The sequence below is a fragment of the Hyla sarda genome, chromosome 4, assembly GCF_029499605.1.
Source record: "Hyla sarda isolate aHylSar1 chromosome 4, aHylSar1.hap1, whole genome shotgun sequence".
NCBI lineage: Eukaryota > Metazoa > Chordata > Amphibia > Anura > Hylidae > Hyla > Hyla sarda.
In genome coordinates this window covers 243,836,554-243,855,033 of record NC_079192.1, presented here as the reverse complement: position 1 = coordinate 243,855,033, position 18,480 = coordinate 243,836,554, and the positions used below count along the sequence as shown (strand labels likewise).

The 18,480-nt window shown below is 41.9% G+C and overlaps 1 protein-coding gene across 4 annotated transcripts in view; it reads right to left on the bottom strand.

Annotated features, from left to right (window-relative positions):
* Window positions 1–18,480, bottom strand: part of ASZ1 (ankyrin repeat, SAM and basic leucine zipper domain containing 1) — a 323,240-nt gene that overhangs the window by 118,291 nt on the left and 186,469 nt on the right. For all 4 annotated transcript variants that reach the window (XM_056573848.1, XM_056573849.1, XM_056573846.1 and 1 more), the window contains exon 10: window positions 6,463–6,572. In XM_056573848.1, coding sequence (XP_056429823.1) covers window positions 6,463–6,572 — 110 coding nt within the window. The remainder of the gene's footprint in view (window positions 1–6,462; window positions 6,573–18,480) is intronic.

Sequence of the window (18,480 nt, the reverse complement as noted above, 5' to 3'; positions counted from 1 at the left end):
ATTTCTTCAGATGTGGGGGTGTGCGTATCAGAATCTAGTGTAAGATTATATAAGTTTGCATAATACTCCATAAAGCCCTGCGCAATTTCATGTGGGGAGTATATTTTATGGGACGAGGAAGGGTTCCAAATGTAATGAATTCTAGATTTAGCATGTTTTTTTTTTAGTTTATTAGCAAAGACTTTCCCTGTTTTATTGTCGAAGGTATAAAATTGCGCTTTTAGTTTTTGGGATTGTCTGGCATATGAGTCAAACAATAGGGTATGGATAGCTATTCTAATCTGTTTAAGTTCATTTGCCAACTCCGTCGTCGGAGAAAGCATATTTTTAGTTTCCACCTGTTTTTGTTTCTCCAGCAGGGTGTTTAGTTGCTCGTTTCTGTCTTTTTTAACCATATGTCCTAATTTGATAAAGGAGCCTCTTATTACTGCTTTGTGGGCGTTCCATATTGTGCTGTGTGAAACATCAGTAGTGGCATTTAACGAAAAATATTGGTTTAAATCTGTTTCTAATGTGGCTTTATGCGCTGGGTGTCTCATCAGAAATTCATTGCTACGCCACAAATATGTGGGCGAGCTTGTGACATGTTCCTCTATAGTAAGAGTTATGGGAGTGTGATCAGACCACTTCATACATTCAATAGTAGAGGATTCAATACAGTCTAAAATAGATCTGCTGACTAGAAACAGGTCTATTCTCGAATAACTATTAGTAGGTGTGGAATGAAACGTGAAGTCCCGTTCGCCAGGGTGTAGGAGTCGCCATACATCATAGAGATGTTCGGTGTGTATCATGTCCCGAATGGAGAATGGGCGCTCTCTACCTAAGGAGGACACATCTTCATGGACATCAGGCACAGCATTAAAATCTCCTGCGACTACCACGTGACCCTGAGCATGTGTGTAGACTATGCGAAATAGCTTCTGCAAGAATTTCAGCTGGCCTCTGTTGGGTGCATACAAGGATACAATGGTATATAGTACATTGTTAATGCGACATGTCAGAATAATATATCTTCCCTGCGGGTCTATTATTTCTTTCAAAGGAGTGAAGGCTAGAGTGTCTCTAATTGCTATAAAGGTGCCCCTAGACTTAGAATGAAAGTGTGAGAAATAGGTATGAGGGAAAGATCTATGCTTCAGCCTAAAAGCATCTTCCCTTAACAAATGCGTCTCTTGAACACACAGTATATCACAAGACTGAGCCTTAGCTTCCGACCACAAGTAACTACGTTTCTGTGGAACATTAAGACCATTCACATTAATGGACAAAACCTTAACAGTCATGTCGAGTCCGTGGTCTGCTTGTAAACAAAGTCCATCAGTCCTTCACGTCTTGCCATATTTGATTGAAGAGTCTTCTGCAATTTGAAGAAAGAGCCGTACCTGTAAAAGAAAAGGTGAAAGGGGGAAAAAGAGGGAGGGGGGTAACAAACAAGGAAAACAAACACATCCCAGGTCGTGTAGTGCCTGAGAGACGGTCCATCACAGGAAAAGGAGATGAACTACAGCTGTCATCCAGTGGTGGGGTGAAAGAAAAAGTTCTCTGTAAGCAGAACTCGATGGGTGAGACCGAACCATTCCGTGCAGTCTTCAAGTGCGACCCTTTTTGTTGGAATCTGCGGATTGCCAAGGAGGGTGGACTTTAGATGGAGATGGGCGCTCCATTTGTCGTGGCAGTTGTACTTCTATGTTCCAGGTTGCCAGTTGTTTAACTCCTTCCTCTACAGAGCAGATAACATGAAGTTTTTCATTCTTGTGGATCAAGAGGCGTGTGGGAAAACCCCATTTGTAGAGGATGCGATTATCTCGTAGCGCTGAAGTTATCGGGGCCAGGTTACGTCGAATCTGTAAAGTGGCAGCTGACAGATCCGTAAACAGCGCAATTTTCCGGTATTGCTCAGGTATGTTGTTGCGGTCTCTGGATTTCACCATCAGGGCTTCCTTTACATGGAAGAAATGCACCCGAGCAAGTACATCCCTCGGGACTTTCTCAGCCAGGTGATTGGGCTTTGAGACTCTGTGGGCCCTATCTAGTAGCAGTTCTGAGGTGGGTGTATCAGGCAGATAGGCTTTCATTAAGGACAACAGATAATTAGAGATGTCTTTGGGTGCAATGTCCTCTGGCACACCCCGGAACTTTATGTTATTCATTCTCGATCTGTCTTCAATGTCCGCTATTTTAGCCCGGAGCGCAGTCACATCAGCCTCCAAGTCATAATGGGAGTCTATGAGATCATTGTGCGATTTCACCAGAACCGCCATTTTTGATTCTGTGTGTTCTACCCTGTTCTCAACTTCTGTGATAGCAGAGCGTATGGGTTGTAAAGTATGGAGGAGGTTATTAGATATAGAAGTGTTCAGCAGGAGCAACATGCGTTTCAGCGACAGCTCCGTGACTGGAACATCCGATGCTGGGACAGTATTAAAGAAAGTCTCACCTTCTATGCGGAAGGCCTCCATCAGGGGGTTTTGGTCCTCTTCACCTCCCGAAGCCTCCAGGCGCGGTCTCTGCTTAAGTGGGCTGTTAGATGCAGAGGACGGAGAGGAGGGAGCCGAGGCGCCATGTTGGTGTGGCAGGCCTGCCTGTGATGAGGGAAGGGCTCCGGAGGAAGTGCGTTTCTTCTGATCCCCGTCGTCTGCCACCGGAGGCAGAGAGGAACTACGCCTGAGAGAAGCTGGTGAGTTGTGTAGATCTGCTCTCGTAAGCGGTCCCCTGTGTGGGTGGCCGCGTGGAGGGAGCGAGCCATCGCCATCTTGCAAAGCCTCTGGCTGAGGCGGTGCATAAAAGTCAGTCAGTTTGCGAGGTTTGTGATTCATTCTACCCTTCTTCCTTGTAGACATCCTGTACTTCAGATGTTTAGGGACCCGAGAGTAGAAATTGGGTGTTGATTCTCCCACCTTGTCGGGTGTAAGCCGCTTTGTTCCGTCGCTTGCTGCCGGAGCTCTTAGTTCAGGCAGCCACCATGCTCTGCGGCCAGACCACGCCCCAATACTTTACTTACTCATACCATGGTTGAACCAAATGGGGGGAGTAGGGGTTGCATTGTGGTGATCCTAAAACCTGCGCAAAATTAGTAAAATTAAGGTTGTCCCACAATGGTAGATCTAACATGTCACAATAGGAGTGGATATGCGAATGGTTTTTGAGACATGTAGAGCAAGCTTATATATAGGCAGTAAGCCCTTTATGTGCAAAGAAAATATCCAAGGTGGGCCTTTGTGTTGAGACAATGAGATATAGAAGGCTAAGTGGTGTTATGATCTTAAAATTCTTGTGTGTAGTACTTATGAGTAGAGGAACCTTAGCTGGCCAGCTAGATATTACAAATGAGCATGACTTTCTATCTTCTGGGAAAAAAAAAAAGGTCAAGTGAATTAGAAACTGGAATAAAAGCATGTTCTAATACATAAAAGGCACTTCGGAAAGAAGATCATTTTGATGGAATGTATACCTCTTGAAACTGCTAATGGAAGGAAACTAATATCAAGAGGTGTGTGATTTCTCATAATTTTTGTAGTTACATCCAACTGTTATTGTCTTGGTTATGTCTGAACATTTACTCTGTAAATTGCTATTTTTTTTTTTTTTTTAAGACAATATTCACGATTTTGGTTTTGTCACAGTCCTCCGATCGGCACACCACCCAGATTCTTTTTAGTCAACTGCAGGGTACTAGCATGCCCTGGTTCTGTTAGATTTAAAGGGTCATTTTGCCTTCAACAACCAAGAACCCCACTTTGCTGAACCTTTATAAAGGGGACACCTTCCTATCAACTGTGCCTGAGCAAAAGGGTATTATTATCATAGTGACCTGCAAATCTGTGCTTAGGTGTGGATCTGCTTCTCCTGTGTCTGACCACTCTGTCTGCCAGCTTGCTCCTTTTGTAGGCGTAAAAACTGTCTAAAAGACATTGATAAATGTCGGCCTATAAACGTGCTGTGTTTTTTTTTTTATTTACTTTACAAGCTAAGTAGTGGAAGTTGTCTTATAGACGGAGTCCATTATTAATCCGGGGCTTAGGGTTTGCCCCAAAAAAAGCTAGCACTAACCCCCAATTATTACCCCGGTACCCACCGCCATAGGGGTGCTGGGAAGAACTCGTACCAACAGGCCTGGAGCATCAAAAATGGCGCTCCTGGGCCTAGGCGGTAACAGGCTGGCGTTATTTAGGCTGGGGAGGGCTGGTAACAATGGTCCTCGCCAACCCTGGTAATGTTAGGCTGTTGCTGTTTGGTTGGTATATGGCTGAAGATTTTTTGACTAAATAAAAAAAAAAAAAAAAAATAAATAAATAAATATATATATATATATATATATATATATATATATATATATATATAAACATGCATAGGGTTCCCCTAATTTAAAAAAAAAAAAAAAAAAACTCCCCCCACAAGCCCTCGTTAACCATTTTATTAACATGGTAGTAGTCCACCGAATCCGAAGTAGTCCACAGGATACACAGTTCTGAAATGAGGGAGGGGGGGGGGGAAATCACAGAAAATATGTTAGTACACTTATTGTTACCCACGCCGCAGGACTGCAACTCCCAGCATGCCCCAGCAGTTAGGACATGCTGGAATTTGTAGATGTGCGGCTAGGGCAGGAGATGTGCGGGCGGGTGACAAGCTTGTCACCAACCTCCACCGCACGACTACAACTCCCAGCATGTTCTTACTGTAAGGGCATGCTGGGAATTGTAGTCATGCTGCGCAAGCAGGAGATGTGCGGGCAGGTGACAAACTTGTCACTCGTCCGCACATCTTCCGCCTGTCCACACCGCACCACTACAACAGAAAGCATATCCTTACAATAAGGACATGCTGGGAGTTGTAGTCCTGTGGGTGGGTGAAAAGGAAGCAAGGGAAGCGGGCGGCACTGTGCTCCACTCCCTGGCTTCCCAGGCTACAGCATTGTAACTTCATATTTCCCTTTGGCAGCTGTGATTGGCCAGGGGGTCCAGGCCAATCACAGGTCTGCCTGGAAAATATGAAATTACAGTGCTTTAATTACATATTTCTGTCGGCCGGCTCCGCTCCCCGGCCACCCGCCCATATGCTGTTTTAACTATAACTTCCAGCATGTCCTCACTGTAAGGACATGCTGGGAGTTGTAGTTCTGCAACAGCCAGCGGATGGGTGATCGATGCGGAAGGGTGGCTGTGGAACGGAGCTGTGCGAATTTTTAAAAATTGCTGTCAAAGGCAAGTTTGTAAGCCAGGTCTAACCTAAAACTTGCTGTAAACCAAAGCTAGCCACTATATAAAGATGCACACCACAATTGTACTGTAAAAAAGTATATAAATCTTAATTTTTTCTGTATTTTTATGGAAAATGTTCACATTTTATTTCCTGTACAGTATAATGGGGGCAGCCATCCTGTCAAACTGTTGCTGTGCTATAATATTTGCAATTCAGAAATATTCTTTACCATAGTTGCATGGACATAGAAAACTGGTGTCTAAAGAGAACTTGCTGGGTATGCAGAATTCAGTGTGTGTGTACCACCACCTATTGTTACCTGTTTCCAGCTTAATAATGGCAAGTTCATAAAATTAGCCGTAAAAAAAAATATATATCTAAAAACCTGCTCCGAAAAACTGCTTTTATATAATCATGGCTTTTTTTAAGCTGTGAAGCACCTTTAGGTATGGTTCATACCATAAACAGTGCAAGGATGCATATAACCTTGTCAAATACAGAAAAAGACTTCATGCTCCCACAGTGATTTCAGTGGGAGGAACAGAGCTGCTCACAGGTGGAACCTTATCAAAAAAGTGACCGGTTACTTCTTTTTAAGGCAGAAAATAATATGTTAAAACTTGGTGGAATGCGTTTTTCAAGCAAACACAGTGTAGTTTTGAGGCAAAAACAATGCCCTAAAGCAGAATGACCTACAACAGCATTTTGCCATTTTTTTTGTCAAAACTATGTGGCCGAATGTAATGTTAAAGTGTACAGAAACATTTTTTTAATCCTGTAAAGGCTGCAGTTTGATTTTCCATTTTTTTTGTAGTCTTAAAAAGGCAGAATGCTTAGGGCATGAAAAAAAGGCTATATATATATATATATATATATATATATATATATATATATATATATATACATACATATATATATATACACACACACACACACACACACACACACACACACACCACACATATCCCACCAACAAAAACCTCTATATAAACCGCGAAAAAATGTCTGAAAGGAGTGCCTTTCAGACAACTGATGCACTGAGGCCTAAATTGCGGTAAGTTTTAGGCTGGGTTGACTGAGCCACACTCCCGACATCCGTGAACCCATCCTAATTGGCTGTTCTCTTACTACAAATATTTTGTCGGATAGTTAAAGAAAATCAAATGTACTTTTGTGGCACAGAATGATTCCACTCAATATGTTGTGGCTATACTACCATTATTTTACATTTTTTCAAGTCAGAATGCAATGAAATACCTTGATTCCAATTCTGAAAAGGATGGCAACTTTTCAAGCTTTGTCTCTTCAACATGAATTTCTTTCATTGCTGCCATAATTTTCTTACAGTCTTCATCTGTAACTCCTGCCTGTGTTAGAACATGCAAAGATCAATACAGCAAAACTACAATGCAAAGATCAATACAGCAAAACTACACAAGTGTCTATAGAAAAATTTAATTGGAAAATAATAAATCACAAATACTGTACATACTTCAAGGTAAATGTAAGAATCAATTAATTTAATTATTACAATTTGTTTTTTCTTTTATACCAAACATGAAATTACCGTTAATTCTGATGATGTGACCAGCTTATGGTACTAGGTAAATAAAAAAAAAGGAACTTCATAGGCACCGTTAGATTCAAAAACTTTTTATATGTTTTACATCTTGGGAAAACAATAACCTTTCTAATATACTTCATAATCTTTTTCCTTTTCATAGAAATCATGGGTTAAAAAAAAAAACACACACTAGGTGTCCCCATACCATCCAGAACATAATCCTGTCCAGCTGCAGCATCATCTTTGTCCAAGCTTCAGCACAGGCTAGGACAAAATCCAGTAAGTGAGGGCAGGATGAGCACTCCTCTGTACTCATTCCTGTCCTATCAGACTCCTGTTTGAAAACAGAGAGGAGGGGTTACAGAGCAGCCTGCAGTGATTGGGTGAAGAGACCCAGCACAGCAAGAGCTAGTTAATGCATGGTAAATGAGGGCGGGTTCAGTGCTTGCCTTGGACACTCCCCTTCCTGAGTAGTGGATGTCAGAACAAGAGAGCAGAACAGGGAGATTTGTGAGCCAAATACAGAAGCTAAATTAATTTAAAAAAAACTACATGTAAAGCATCTACATGGCCTAGCAAGTAAAAAATATATAAATATACATTTAAGTATTGTTTCTGTGATATGCCAGAGGGTGGCATGGTGGTCCAGTGAGGTGGATTTACCCCCTGATATCGTCCCAAACACCCCCCCAAACCACCCACCCCCCCGCGCGAAGCGCGATCGCGGGGGGAGCAATCCACTTCTGAGGTACCCAAAAGGCTTATTACCTCTCGTCCTGTGTCTTCTGCGGCTCTGAGATTGATAAAGCCTGGCTGGACAAGGCTTTACCAATCGAGCGCAGAACACACAGATCAATGTAGTTCTATGGAACTACATTGATCTGTATGAGGTATCTAATGATTTCTCTTAAAAGTCCCCTAAGGGACTAGTAAAGTGTAAAAAAAAAAAAAAAACACATTAACCCCTTTCATATTAAAAGTATGAATTGCCCCGCTTTTCCCAAATTACATATAAAAAATATATAAAAACATAAAAAAAAAATAAACATTTGTGGTATTGCTGCTTGTGTAAATGTCCGATCTATAAAAATATAAGAATTAAGTTGCATAATCAACGGTGTTTACGTAAAAAAAAAAAAAAAAGTCCAAAATTGCATATTTTTGGGTCACTTTGTATACCGAAAAAGAAAATGTATAAAACGCGATGAAAAAGTCCAATAAAAATAAAAATAGTACCGATAAAAACCTCAGGTCACGGCCCCGTATATGGAAAAATAAAGTTATAGGTGTCAGAAGAGGACAATTTTAAAGCGTACCTGTCAGATCCAACAAAAAAAACATATTTTTTAATATATCACTCAGTACCTATCCTGACCATGTTCATCTAATTTTTATGTGTCTAGCAACTTTATTTTTTTATTGCAAAACAGTGAAGTAGAAAAAGACGGCAGCTCACCAAAGAATTCAACGCAAGCTTCTTTATTGACCAGCGTGTGCAGGTTACATAACTAGAAGTGCAGGTGCTCTACCCCAATACCGCACGAACGAGTCTGAAGTCTGAACTCACTAGTCTGAACTCCTCAAAGGGAGGGGGCATGGCCTCTCTGTGCAGGTCTCCGCCCCCTCCCTCAGTATGCTGTCTGTTCAAATCTCCCCTAGCATTAGCAAAACTACAACTCCCAGCTTGTCCTCACTGACAGTAGCGGGACACAAGCTGATAGTGGGATTTTTCCTCCAGCTGTGAGCCCTGCGCTCACAGCTGTCAATCAAGGAAGTGTGTCCATGACATAGGTGATGATGCATGGACACAGCAGGACTAGTAGTTGTCCAAGCATGCAGGGGAGCAGTTGTTTGACTGGCTCTTTCAGTATGAAATACTGAAAATTTTCTAATGAAAGCAATCGCAAAACCTACTGGTTTTGCATGCTTTACAAAATATCAAAAAAGTTTTTGTATCTGACAGTGCCCATTTAATAATACTATTTTTAGTGCATGTAGTTATAATTTTTTTTAGGTAGTAAAATAAAATAAAACCTATATAAATTGGGTATCCTTGTACCGTATGGACCTACAGAATAAAGATAAGGTGTAATTTGTACCAAAAAAAGCACTGCGTAGAATCGGAAGCCCAAAAAGTTACAAAACGGCTTTTTTTTAAAATATTTTGACCAACAAATAATTTTTTTTTCTGTCTTTGCCATAGATTTTGTGGTGAAATGATTGAGGTCATTTCAGAGTAAAATTGGTGGTGCAAAAAACAAGCAAGCCCTCATATGGGTCCTAGGTGGAAAATTGAAAACATTATGATTTTTAGAAGGTGAGGAGGAAAAAACAAAAAAGTGCAAAAATGAAAAAGTAATTTCAAAATCTGTTAAACTTTCTGGCACTAGTTGTTTTGAAAACTATTCAAAAAGACCCCATTAAGGACACAGTCCAATTTTGCCTTAGGGACACAGCTAGTTTTCATTTTAGAATTTTCATGTTTTCCTCTTCACTTTTAAGAACCATAACTTTTTCCCCCCCAATCTACAGACCCACATTACAGATTTTTTATTTGGGCGACCAATTGTACTTTGTAATATTTTAACTGTAGTTTACAACAAAATGTATGGCAAAACTAAAAATAAATTACTATTTGTGGCAGAAATTTGAAAAGAAAAATGCAATTGGGTTTGTTTTTACAAAGCGCACTTTATAGTTAAAATGACATGTTTTCTTTATTTTTGTAGGTCAATGTGATTTTCTATAGTTTTTCTAATACTCTACCATTTTTTTCTTTTAACAAAATCTGTATGCTTAAAATTTTCCTCTTTTGAATCCTATAACTATTTTTTCCCATATCCAGGGATGTATGAGGGCTAATTTTTGTGCAGATCTCTGTAGTTTTAAATTGGCATAATTTTTGTTTTGATGGGACTTTTTGATTACCGTACTTTTAATTCATTTTTCCTATATATGATGTGACCAAACGAGAAAAAAAAGTGTATATGTGCAATTTTTTTTTACACTGTTCACTGTGTTTAGTCAAACAGTTTTCGTTTTTTCCTCCTCTCCTTTTAAGAGGCATAACTTATTTTTCTACCTACAGACCCATATGAGGGCTTGCATTTTACGCGACCAATTGTACACTGTAATGACACCTTTCAATTTACCATAAGCCAAAAATTTATTGTTTGTGGATGGAAATTGATCATTTATGCAGTTTTTCTATTATTGTACTACTTTAAGGGGGTTCTTTGCCGGAAAACATCTTCTCCCCTATCCTAAGGATAGTGAATAAGATGTCTGATCATGGGGGTCCCGCGGCTGGGGACCCCTGCGATCTCCAGGCTGGTAGCGGCGGTGTCCAGAACACGGAAGCTTGGAGCTTTCCTGTTCGTGATGTCATGCCACGCCTCTCTATTCAAGTCTATGGGAGGGGGTGTGGCGGCTAAAACGTAGCCATCACTCCTTTTTCCATAGACAAGAATAGAGGGGGCGTGGTCGCTGTGGTCACCAGTCATCCGCCACCGAGCAGAGATCACGATGGTCCCCAGCGGCGAGACCCCTGCGATTAGACATCTTATCCCCTATTCTTTGGATAGGGGATAAGATGTTTTCCAGTGGAGTACCCCTTTAGAAAACAAAAAAACAAAACAAAAAAAAAAGTTTAAATTTTAACAAAATTGATATGCATATCTTTGCAAGATTTATAAAAAAAAAAAAAAATAAAATAAAATAAAAAGTGCTCATAGCTTTATTACTTGGTGCAGTAAAAACACATCAGCAGGACTGAATCAGACATTACATAAAAAGCCAGAGTGACAGAACTGTTTCACACCACCATGGTGTTTTGTAAGACTCAACTTCACCTGTGCAGGGGAGGTATAAATTCACGCCCCACATGACGTAGGTGAAGAGGAGTGTATAACAACATATACTATAACACATTAACATTAATGCCTGATCGCGGGAGTCACGCCACTGGGGACCCCCGGGATCATGCACGCGGCACCCCGTTTGCAATCAGTCCCCGGAGCGTGCTCGCTCCAAGACTGATTACAGGCAACCACAGGGCCGGCAGCGTGTGACGTCACGCCTCCGCCCCCGTGTGACGTCACGCTCCGCCCCTCAATGCAAGCCTACGGGAGGGGGCGTGATAGTTGTCACGCCCCCTCCCGTAGGATTGCATTGAGGGGCGGAGCGTGACGTCACACGCCGCCGGCCTGGTGGTCGCCTGTAATACGTCCCGGAGCGAACACGCTCCGGGACTGATTACAAACAGGGTGCCGCGTGCATGATCCCGGGGGTCCCCAGCGGGGTCCCCAGGACTCCCGCAATCAGGCATCTTATCCTCTATGCTTTGGATAGGGGAAAAGATGTGTAAGCACCGGAGAACCCCTTTAAAGGCCATCTGCAGCCGAAAACCCCTCCTGCGGATGCAGCTCTGCCACGATTCTCCCATGCAGGAGGCGTGCCGGCCGCAGCATGACATTGTGGCCGACACGCCTCCTCCAAGTAGTTCTATGGGGGAGGGGGTGTACCTGTTGACCTCTCTAGGTCGACGCTATGCGCATTAGCCACTCTCACCGAGCACTAATATGGGGGCCAGTTCAGGAGATCGCTGGGGGTCCGATCAAACACTTATCGACTATCCTGTGGATAGGGGATAAGTGTTATAATGCTGCAGTTGTCCTTTAAGAACAGCATTACCTAAAGCCATCGTTTCAATGATCCACTGGGCTTTGCTTTGTAGTAGTAACTGTCACCTGTCCATGCCATCCTGCGGGAGCATCCTTTCAATGACAAACATTCACAGGCATTTGTAATCTCCTCCTTGCATCTCACGCACATGAGAGATTAATCTGGGGGCTCCTTTACCAGTCTTCAGGGAGTAAACATGCTCCCTGAGGTGGGTACTTAATGCTCTGCTGGTGCATCCGATGTAAAACCGCATGCATGGGAAACCATGGCATAGACAATGTTCGTGGTCTGGCAACATATGCAATCCCTTAACGATATGGTGACACGTCCTATCCTAAGATTCTTGTCAGTGACCATATAATTACACCAGACACAGGAACCGCATGTGAAGTTTCCTTTCAGAACAGTCTTATCCAGTCAATTTAGTCTTCTGGGATGTTCGAATTTACTACGGGTAAGCGTACTTTCGATACTTCTACATTTTTTGAAAGCTATAAGAGGTTTAAAGTTGCAAAATTATTTTAAATCTGTATTGTTCTATATAATATACCAATTTTTGTTAATGATTTATTTTTTCTTGGCAGCCATGGGACTGTATATGAAAGTGAATGAGAACCATTCTGTATTGTTAGTATTTTTCTACATTTGTTCTGCAAAGCGATTCGTTTTTTTGAACTTGCATTAGCGAGAGCCGGTTTCAAAGTTGTGGGCGGGTAACCACCATTTAACAAGCTATTATACAGTTCCTTCACTTGGCTTAACCCCTTAAGGGCTCAGCCCTTTTTCACCTTAAGGACTCCTTTTTTGCAATTCTGACCACTGTCACTTTATGCATTAAAGGGTACCTCTCATCAAAAAAACTTTTGATATATTATAGATTAATGTATGCAGAATAACTTTACAATTGCATGTTATTAAAAAATATGCTTCTTTCAATTTAATTTTTCACTTTGAACAAATGACCACTAGGGGTCTCCCTGCCAGTCCTGGCAGCAAGCATTTCAGACTCATGCTGGAGTCCTAAACACTACGAGCTGCCAGTCTGCTTTGTTCACAAAGGAGAACACTCAGAGCTGCCAGCCTGCTTTGTTCACAGCCTGTTTGCCTGTGAATTAAGCAGGATGGCAGCTCTGAGTGTTTAGGACTCCAGCATGATTCAGAAATGCTTGCCGACAGGACTGATCGGGAAAAATACAATAGAAAGAAACATATTTTTCATTAACATGCTATTGGAAAGTTATTCAACATTCATTAATCTAAAATATATTAAAAGTTTATTTGATGAGAGGTACCCTTTAATAACTCTGGGATGCTTTTACAGTTTATTCTGATTCCGAGATTGTTTTTTTGTGACATATTCTACTTTAATATAGTGGTAAATTTTCGGCATTACTTGCATCATTTCTTGGTGAAAGATCCCGAAATGTCATGAAAATGTAGAAAATGTTGCATTTTTCTAACTTTAAAACTATCTGCTTGTAAGGAAAATGGATATTCCAAATACATTTTACATTGATTCACATTAATATGATTCCCACAATATGTCTACTTTCTGTTGGCATCAGAAAGTTGACATGTTTTTACTTTTTGATGACATCAGAGGGCTTCAAAGTATAGCAGCATTTTTCAAAATTTTCGCGAAAATTTCTAAATCAGAATTTTTCAGGGACCAGTGAAGTTTGAAAATGGATTTGAGGGGCCTTTCTGTGAGAAATACCCCATAAGTGACCCCATTATAGAATCTACATCCCTCAAAGTATTCAAAATGACATTCAAAAGGTTTGTTAACCCGTTAAGTGTTTTACAAGAATAGCAGCAAAGTGGAGGAGAAAAATCTAAATCTAAATTTTTTACACTAACATGTTCTTGTAGCCCCATTTTTTTTTCATTTTGAAAAGTGGTAAAAGGAGAAAAAGCCCCCCAAAATGTGGAGCCCAATTTCTCTTGAGTATGGAAATACCTCATATGTTGACAAAGTGCTCTGCGGGCTCACAACATGGCTCAAGAGGAAAAGAGCAACTGTGGGACTTTTTTAAACAAATTTTGCTGTCATGGTTTTTGGTGGCCATGTTGCATTTAGGAAGCCCCCATGGTACCAGAACAGCAATATAACCCCCACATGGCATACTATTTTGGAAACTACACCCCTCAAGGAACATAAGGGGTAGAGTGTACCTTAACACCTCACAGGTGTTTGACGACTTTGCGTTTAAGATGAATGTGAAAATGGAAAATTTTATTTTGAACACTAAAATGATGGTAATAAGAGAAAATGAACCCATAAATTTTAAGTCCAATTTCCCCCAATTAAGAAAATGCCCCCTATGTGGATGTTAAGTGCTTTGCTGGTGCACTACAGGTCTCTGAACAGAAGAAGCTCCATTGGACTTTTGGAGACAAAATTTTGATGAAATTGCAGTCATGTGAATGAAGTCATGTGAATTTACAATGTGTGTAAATAACACACTTATCAGGATCTGTAGATGACATACTGTTATAGGGGATCTCTGGATGACACACTGTTGTAGGGGGATCTGTGAATGACACGACACACTGTTATGGAGGTTCCTTAAATGAAACACTTATGGGGGATCTGTGAATGAACACTTATGTAGGTAACTAAGTTATGGGGATCTATAGACTGACAGAGACCAAAGCCTGTCTGTGGGACAGGAGAGCTGCTGTCAGAGCCAGGAGCAGAGCTGAGTGTATTACAAAGAAACATATAGGAGACTTACTGATGGTAGCAGTGACTTCTGACCTGCCCTCCTCCAGACACTGCCGGCTAGTACAGAGCGACCTTCCTCCCATTCCCTCCATGATGCTGCCAGAGAATGGCACGACAGGTGAATAAGGTTGACAGGGAAGAAAAAGAGAGAGAACTTTCTCTCTTTCTGAACATGTTCCTGGTGCTGCACTGCTATAGTTAACCAGGCAGGAAGAGGGAGGGGGGTGGTACATCATCCAACATCCCAGGCCGGATCTTTTAGCAGACGTGGCTTTTTTAAAGCGACAGTGTCCTAGGACTGTCCCCAGGTCGGCATTCACTCGCGTGCCACTTAAATGCACCTGACATGCCATGAGTGGCATGCGTGCCAGGGGTTGTGGGACACGAGGTCGACAGGACACGAAGGTGGGATATAAGGGGGGTGTGTTAGGAGGGCGGGCTAGGGGGACAGGCTATGACAACAGTATATGAGGAAAGGTTATGACAAACAAAAGGAGAAAGCTTTTAATTTCATATGCCATCGTCATATATTGTTATTTTCCTCCCCAACAAGGATTAGGAAGGAAAAACCCGGCAATGCCGGGTACTCAGCTACGGTAGTTTATTATAAAAATAACTTCATTAGCTCACAGTGTTAGAAATCGTCTCAGAAAAATGGAACGTGTCCCTCCTTGTGATGATGGGAGGTGATTGGTGTGTCTGCTCATGCAGCCTTGTCCATAAGTCATCTCTTGTCCATGACTCATGGACAAGTTGATGCTGCTGCAGGACTGGTTAGTGTCCCAGTTGGTATGGGGACCCAAAGTGATGGGATTTTCAGGAGCCATTGGCTTTAGAAAATATGGTTTGATGACAGGAAACAATATATGAGTTAGTGTATTAAAGAGTACCTAACTACACCTAACACCCCTCCTGGCCATTAAAAACATATAAAAGGTTGAGAATTTCCACAGCAAGTTAATAGCAAAGTGTCTTATAATTACATAAGGAACAATAGATTAAAAGTTAAGGACACTTTTAAGGTGACTTTTTTCCACCTCCCCTTCTAAAGATCATAACACTTAGTTTTTCACCTACAGACTCATATGTGGACTTGTTTTTTTGCAATACCAATTGTACTTTGTAATGACATCAATCATTTCATCACAAAATCTACGGCAAAACAAAAAATATTTTTAGGGTAAAATTGAAAAAAAAAACAAAAAAAAACTAAACTTCATTTTATAACTCTTGGGGGCTTCAGATTCTACGCAGAGCGATTTTCCGATAAAAATTAAGGTAACAACGATACCCAACTTATATAGGTTTATTTTTTTTCACTTTTTAAAAAGAAATTATAACTTTTTTGCACAAAAATAGATAGCATAGATTGCATACACTGTTCAATACTATGCCATAGCATAGCATTGATCAGTGTTATCGGTACTCCATTGCTCCAGCCTGCTGAGGATGACTGGAGCCTTCAAGAAGTGACCTGAAAGTGAGAAGGCAGGTAAGGGACCTCCCGCCGTCCTCTCAGCCGATCAGGATATTGCGATTTCCTCGCAATGATCCTGATCAGCTCCGCTGAGCTACGGGCAGTGTATTTTCAGCATTTTAGACGCTGCAATTAACTTTGATCGCGACGTATAACGGGTTAATGCCGGACATCGCCCAGATAGCCGGTGTCCGACATTAGCCATTAGCCACGGGTTCTGGCTTCCGATAGCGTCTGGTAGAGATGAGTAAAGTTACGGTACTTCGATTCTGCATGAACCTCGTGGACCGGCGGATGCTGACTTTAGCCTGCATGAATTAGTTCAGCTTTTAGGTGCTACAGTGGGCTGAAAAAGATGGATAAAGATGGATCCTAGGAGTGTAAGCTAATTTTTCCAGCCCACCGGAGCACCTGAAAGCTGAACTAATTTATGCAGGCTCAAGTCAGCAACCACTGAGCCTCGAGGTTCGTACAGAATCGAAGTATTGTAACTTCGCTCATCTCTAGATAAAAAATTTTAAACAACTATATTACAAAAGGTCTTTTCATCAGTAACAAAAAGTTTTTGGATCTGACAGTGTCCATTAAAGAGGATTTTGTTTGTCGCCACCTAGAAAGCATCAAACCTAGAAAGCATCAAACCCAGAAAGCAGGCTAATGCCAGAATTTTAACCCTTTAGCGGCCTTAGCCATTTGATTTTACAGAGATTGGGCTTCTTGTAATGCAAAGTAGAAATTAAAATAAATGAATAAATACCAGCACTATATGGGTCTTATAATCAGTGAAAATAATTTATTAGTGAGATAAAAGACAGATAAATAATAAAAATACTTGCTACTATATTAGCAAGAGGCAGTTTTAGGCTAATGTTGTTCAAGAATTAGTAAATAACACTCTTGCAATATGAGGTATAATTACATACCTATCAGACGGCAGGGATAGGAATGTAATTATACCTCATATTGCAATAGTGTGCTATTTACTAATTCTTGAAGAATATTAGCCCTATACACATTCCACTTTTTTTCATTCTTATAGCAATATCCATGTGAATCATCTAAACTATCACTGGAAAATTGGGCCTGCAACTGCCTCTCGCTAATACAGTAGCAAGTATTTTATTCATTATTTATTGTCTATCTTTTATCTCACTAAAATTATTTTCGCTGATTATAAGACCCATATAGCACTGGTATTTATTCATTTATTTTAGTCTTTTATATAATTATTTTTATGGTTAACAGGGATCCATAAAAATTTGGGATGTCTCGCTACCGATACTAGTATCTCGTTTAATGTCCCCGATACCTGCTGGTGTGCGGCCCCGCTCAGCTGTCCCGTTCTCCCGATCACATCATGGCGTCCTGTGGAGGAGCATGCGACATACACGTCACTCCTCCTCCTCCCCTGCGCCCAGCGTAACGCTATGGAGGAAGCATAGTGACGTGTATGTGACATGCTCCCCCATAGGACGCCATGATGCGATCGGGAAAACGGGACAGTGGAGCGGCAACACCCAAGGACAGCCGCAGGTGAGCAGTCTACAAGATGGGGGGGGGGGCGCGGCTGCTCTGCTCCCTACAAGTGGGGGCTGCTCTGCTGTCTACAAGGGGGGGGAGGGGGCCTGCTCCCTACAAGGGGGGACCCTGCTCCCTACAAGGGGGACAAGAGGAAGCGCTGTCTACAATGGGGGGGGGGGGGGGGGGCTGCTGTCTACAAAGTGGGGGGGGGCTGCTGTCTACAAGGGGACAAGAGGAAGCGCTGTCTACAAGGGGGGCCTGCTGTCTACAAGGGGGGGGGGGGGCGCTATCTACAAGGGTGGGTCCCTGCCTACAAGGAGGGTGCCCACTGTCTATAAGGGGTGGCCTGCTGTCTGTAAGGGGGACAAGAGGGAGCACTGTCTACGGGGGGGGGGGGGGCCTGTTGTCTACAAGGGGGACCCTGGGCGGGCGCTGTCTACAAGGGGGACCCTGGGCGGGCGCTGTCTGCAAGGGGGACCCTGGGCGGGCGCTGTCTACAAGGGGGACCCTGGGCAGGCGCTGTCTACAAGGGGGACAAGAGGGGGTGCTGTCTACAAGGGGGGGGTGCTGTTGTCTACAGGGGTGGGGCTGCGGTCTACAGGGGGCTGCTACTAATGTCTGTCACTATCTATACTACCTACAAGGGGATACTCCCTACTATTAAATCCAATCTTACAGCAGAGTCACCTGCTCTAATTTGAATTTATAGGTAGATAGTGCAGGTGACCCGGTTTCTATTGCTGCTCACCATGTGAACATCAGCACAATTGCTCCAGAGACATTGGTCTCGGCGCCAATGCAAATTCCCTGTTCTGTCCAATTGAGAGATCTTGGCTCATACTACAGCAGCCACCTCCATTGAACACAACAGGGAACCCACATATCATACGGTAAGCAGCGCCAGAAACCGGGTCACCCTGGTGTCAGATGCCCTTTAAAATAAAAGTACTCATACTTTGTATCGGCGAGTACTAGAATTAAAGTATCGGTACTCGTACTCTGTCTTAAAAAAAAATGATATCGGGAAATCCCTAATAAAAATACCTGGCAGCAAAATTTTGGGCAATAAAACATCAGGAAGCGCTGGTATAACTATTATTATATAGCAAAATAGAAATTATTGTCACCCAAGACAATAATTTGTTACTAAAAAGGACAAAAAAAAGGACAATGAAATTATTCAGTAGAGATTAAGTATTAATTTGCATTACAAGATTAGTATTACACTAAACAGAACATTACTGCAGAAATAAATTTGATCTAATTTCATACATTTGGAAAATGTATTTATGCATTCGTAGT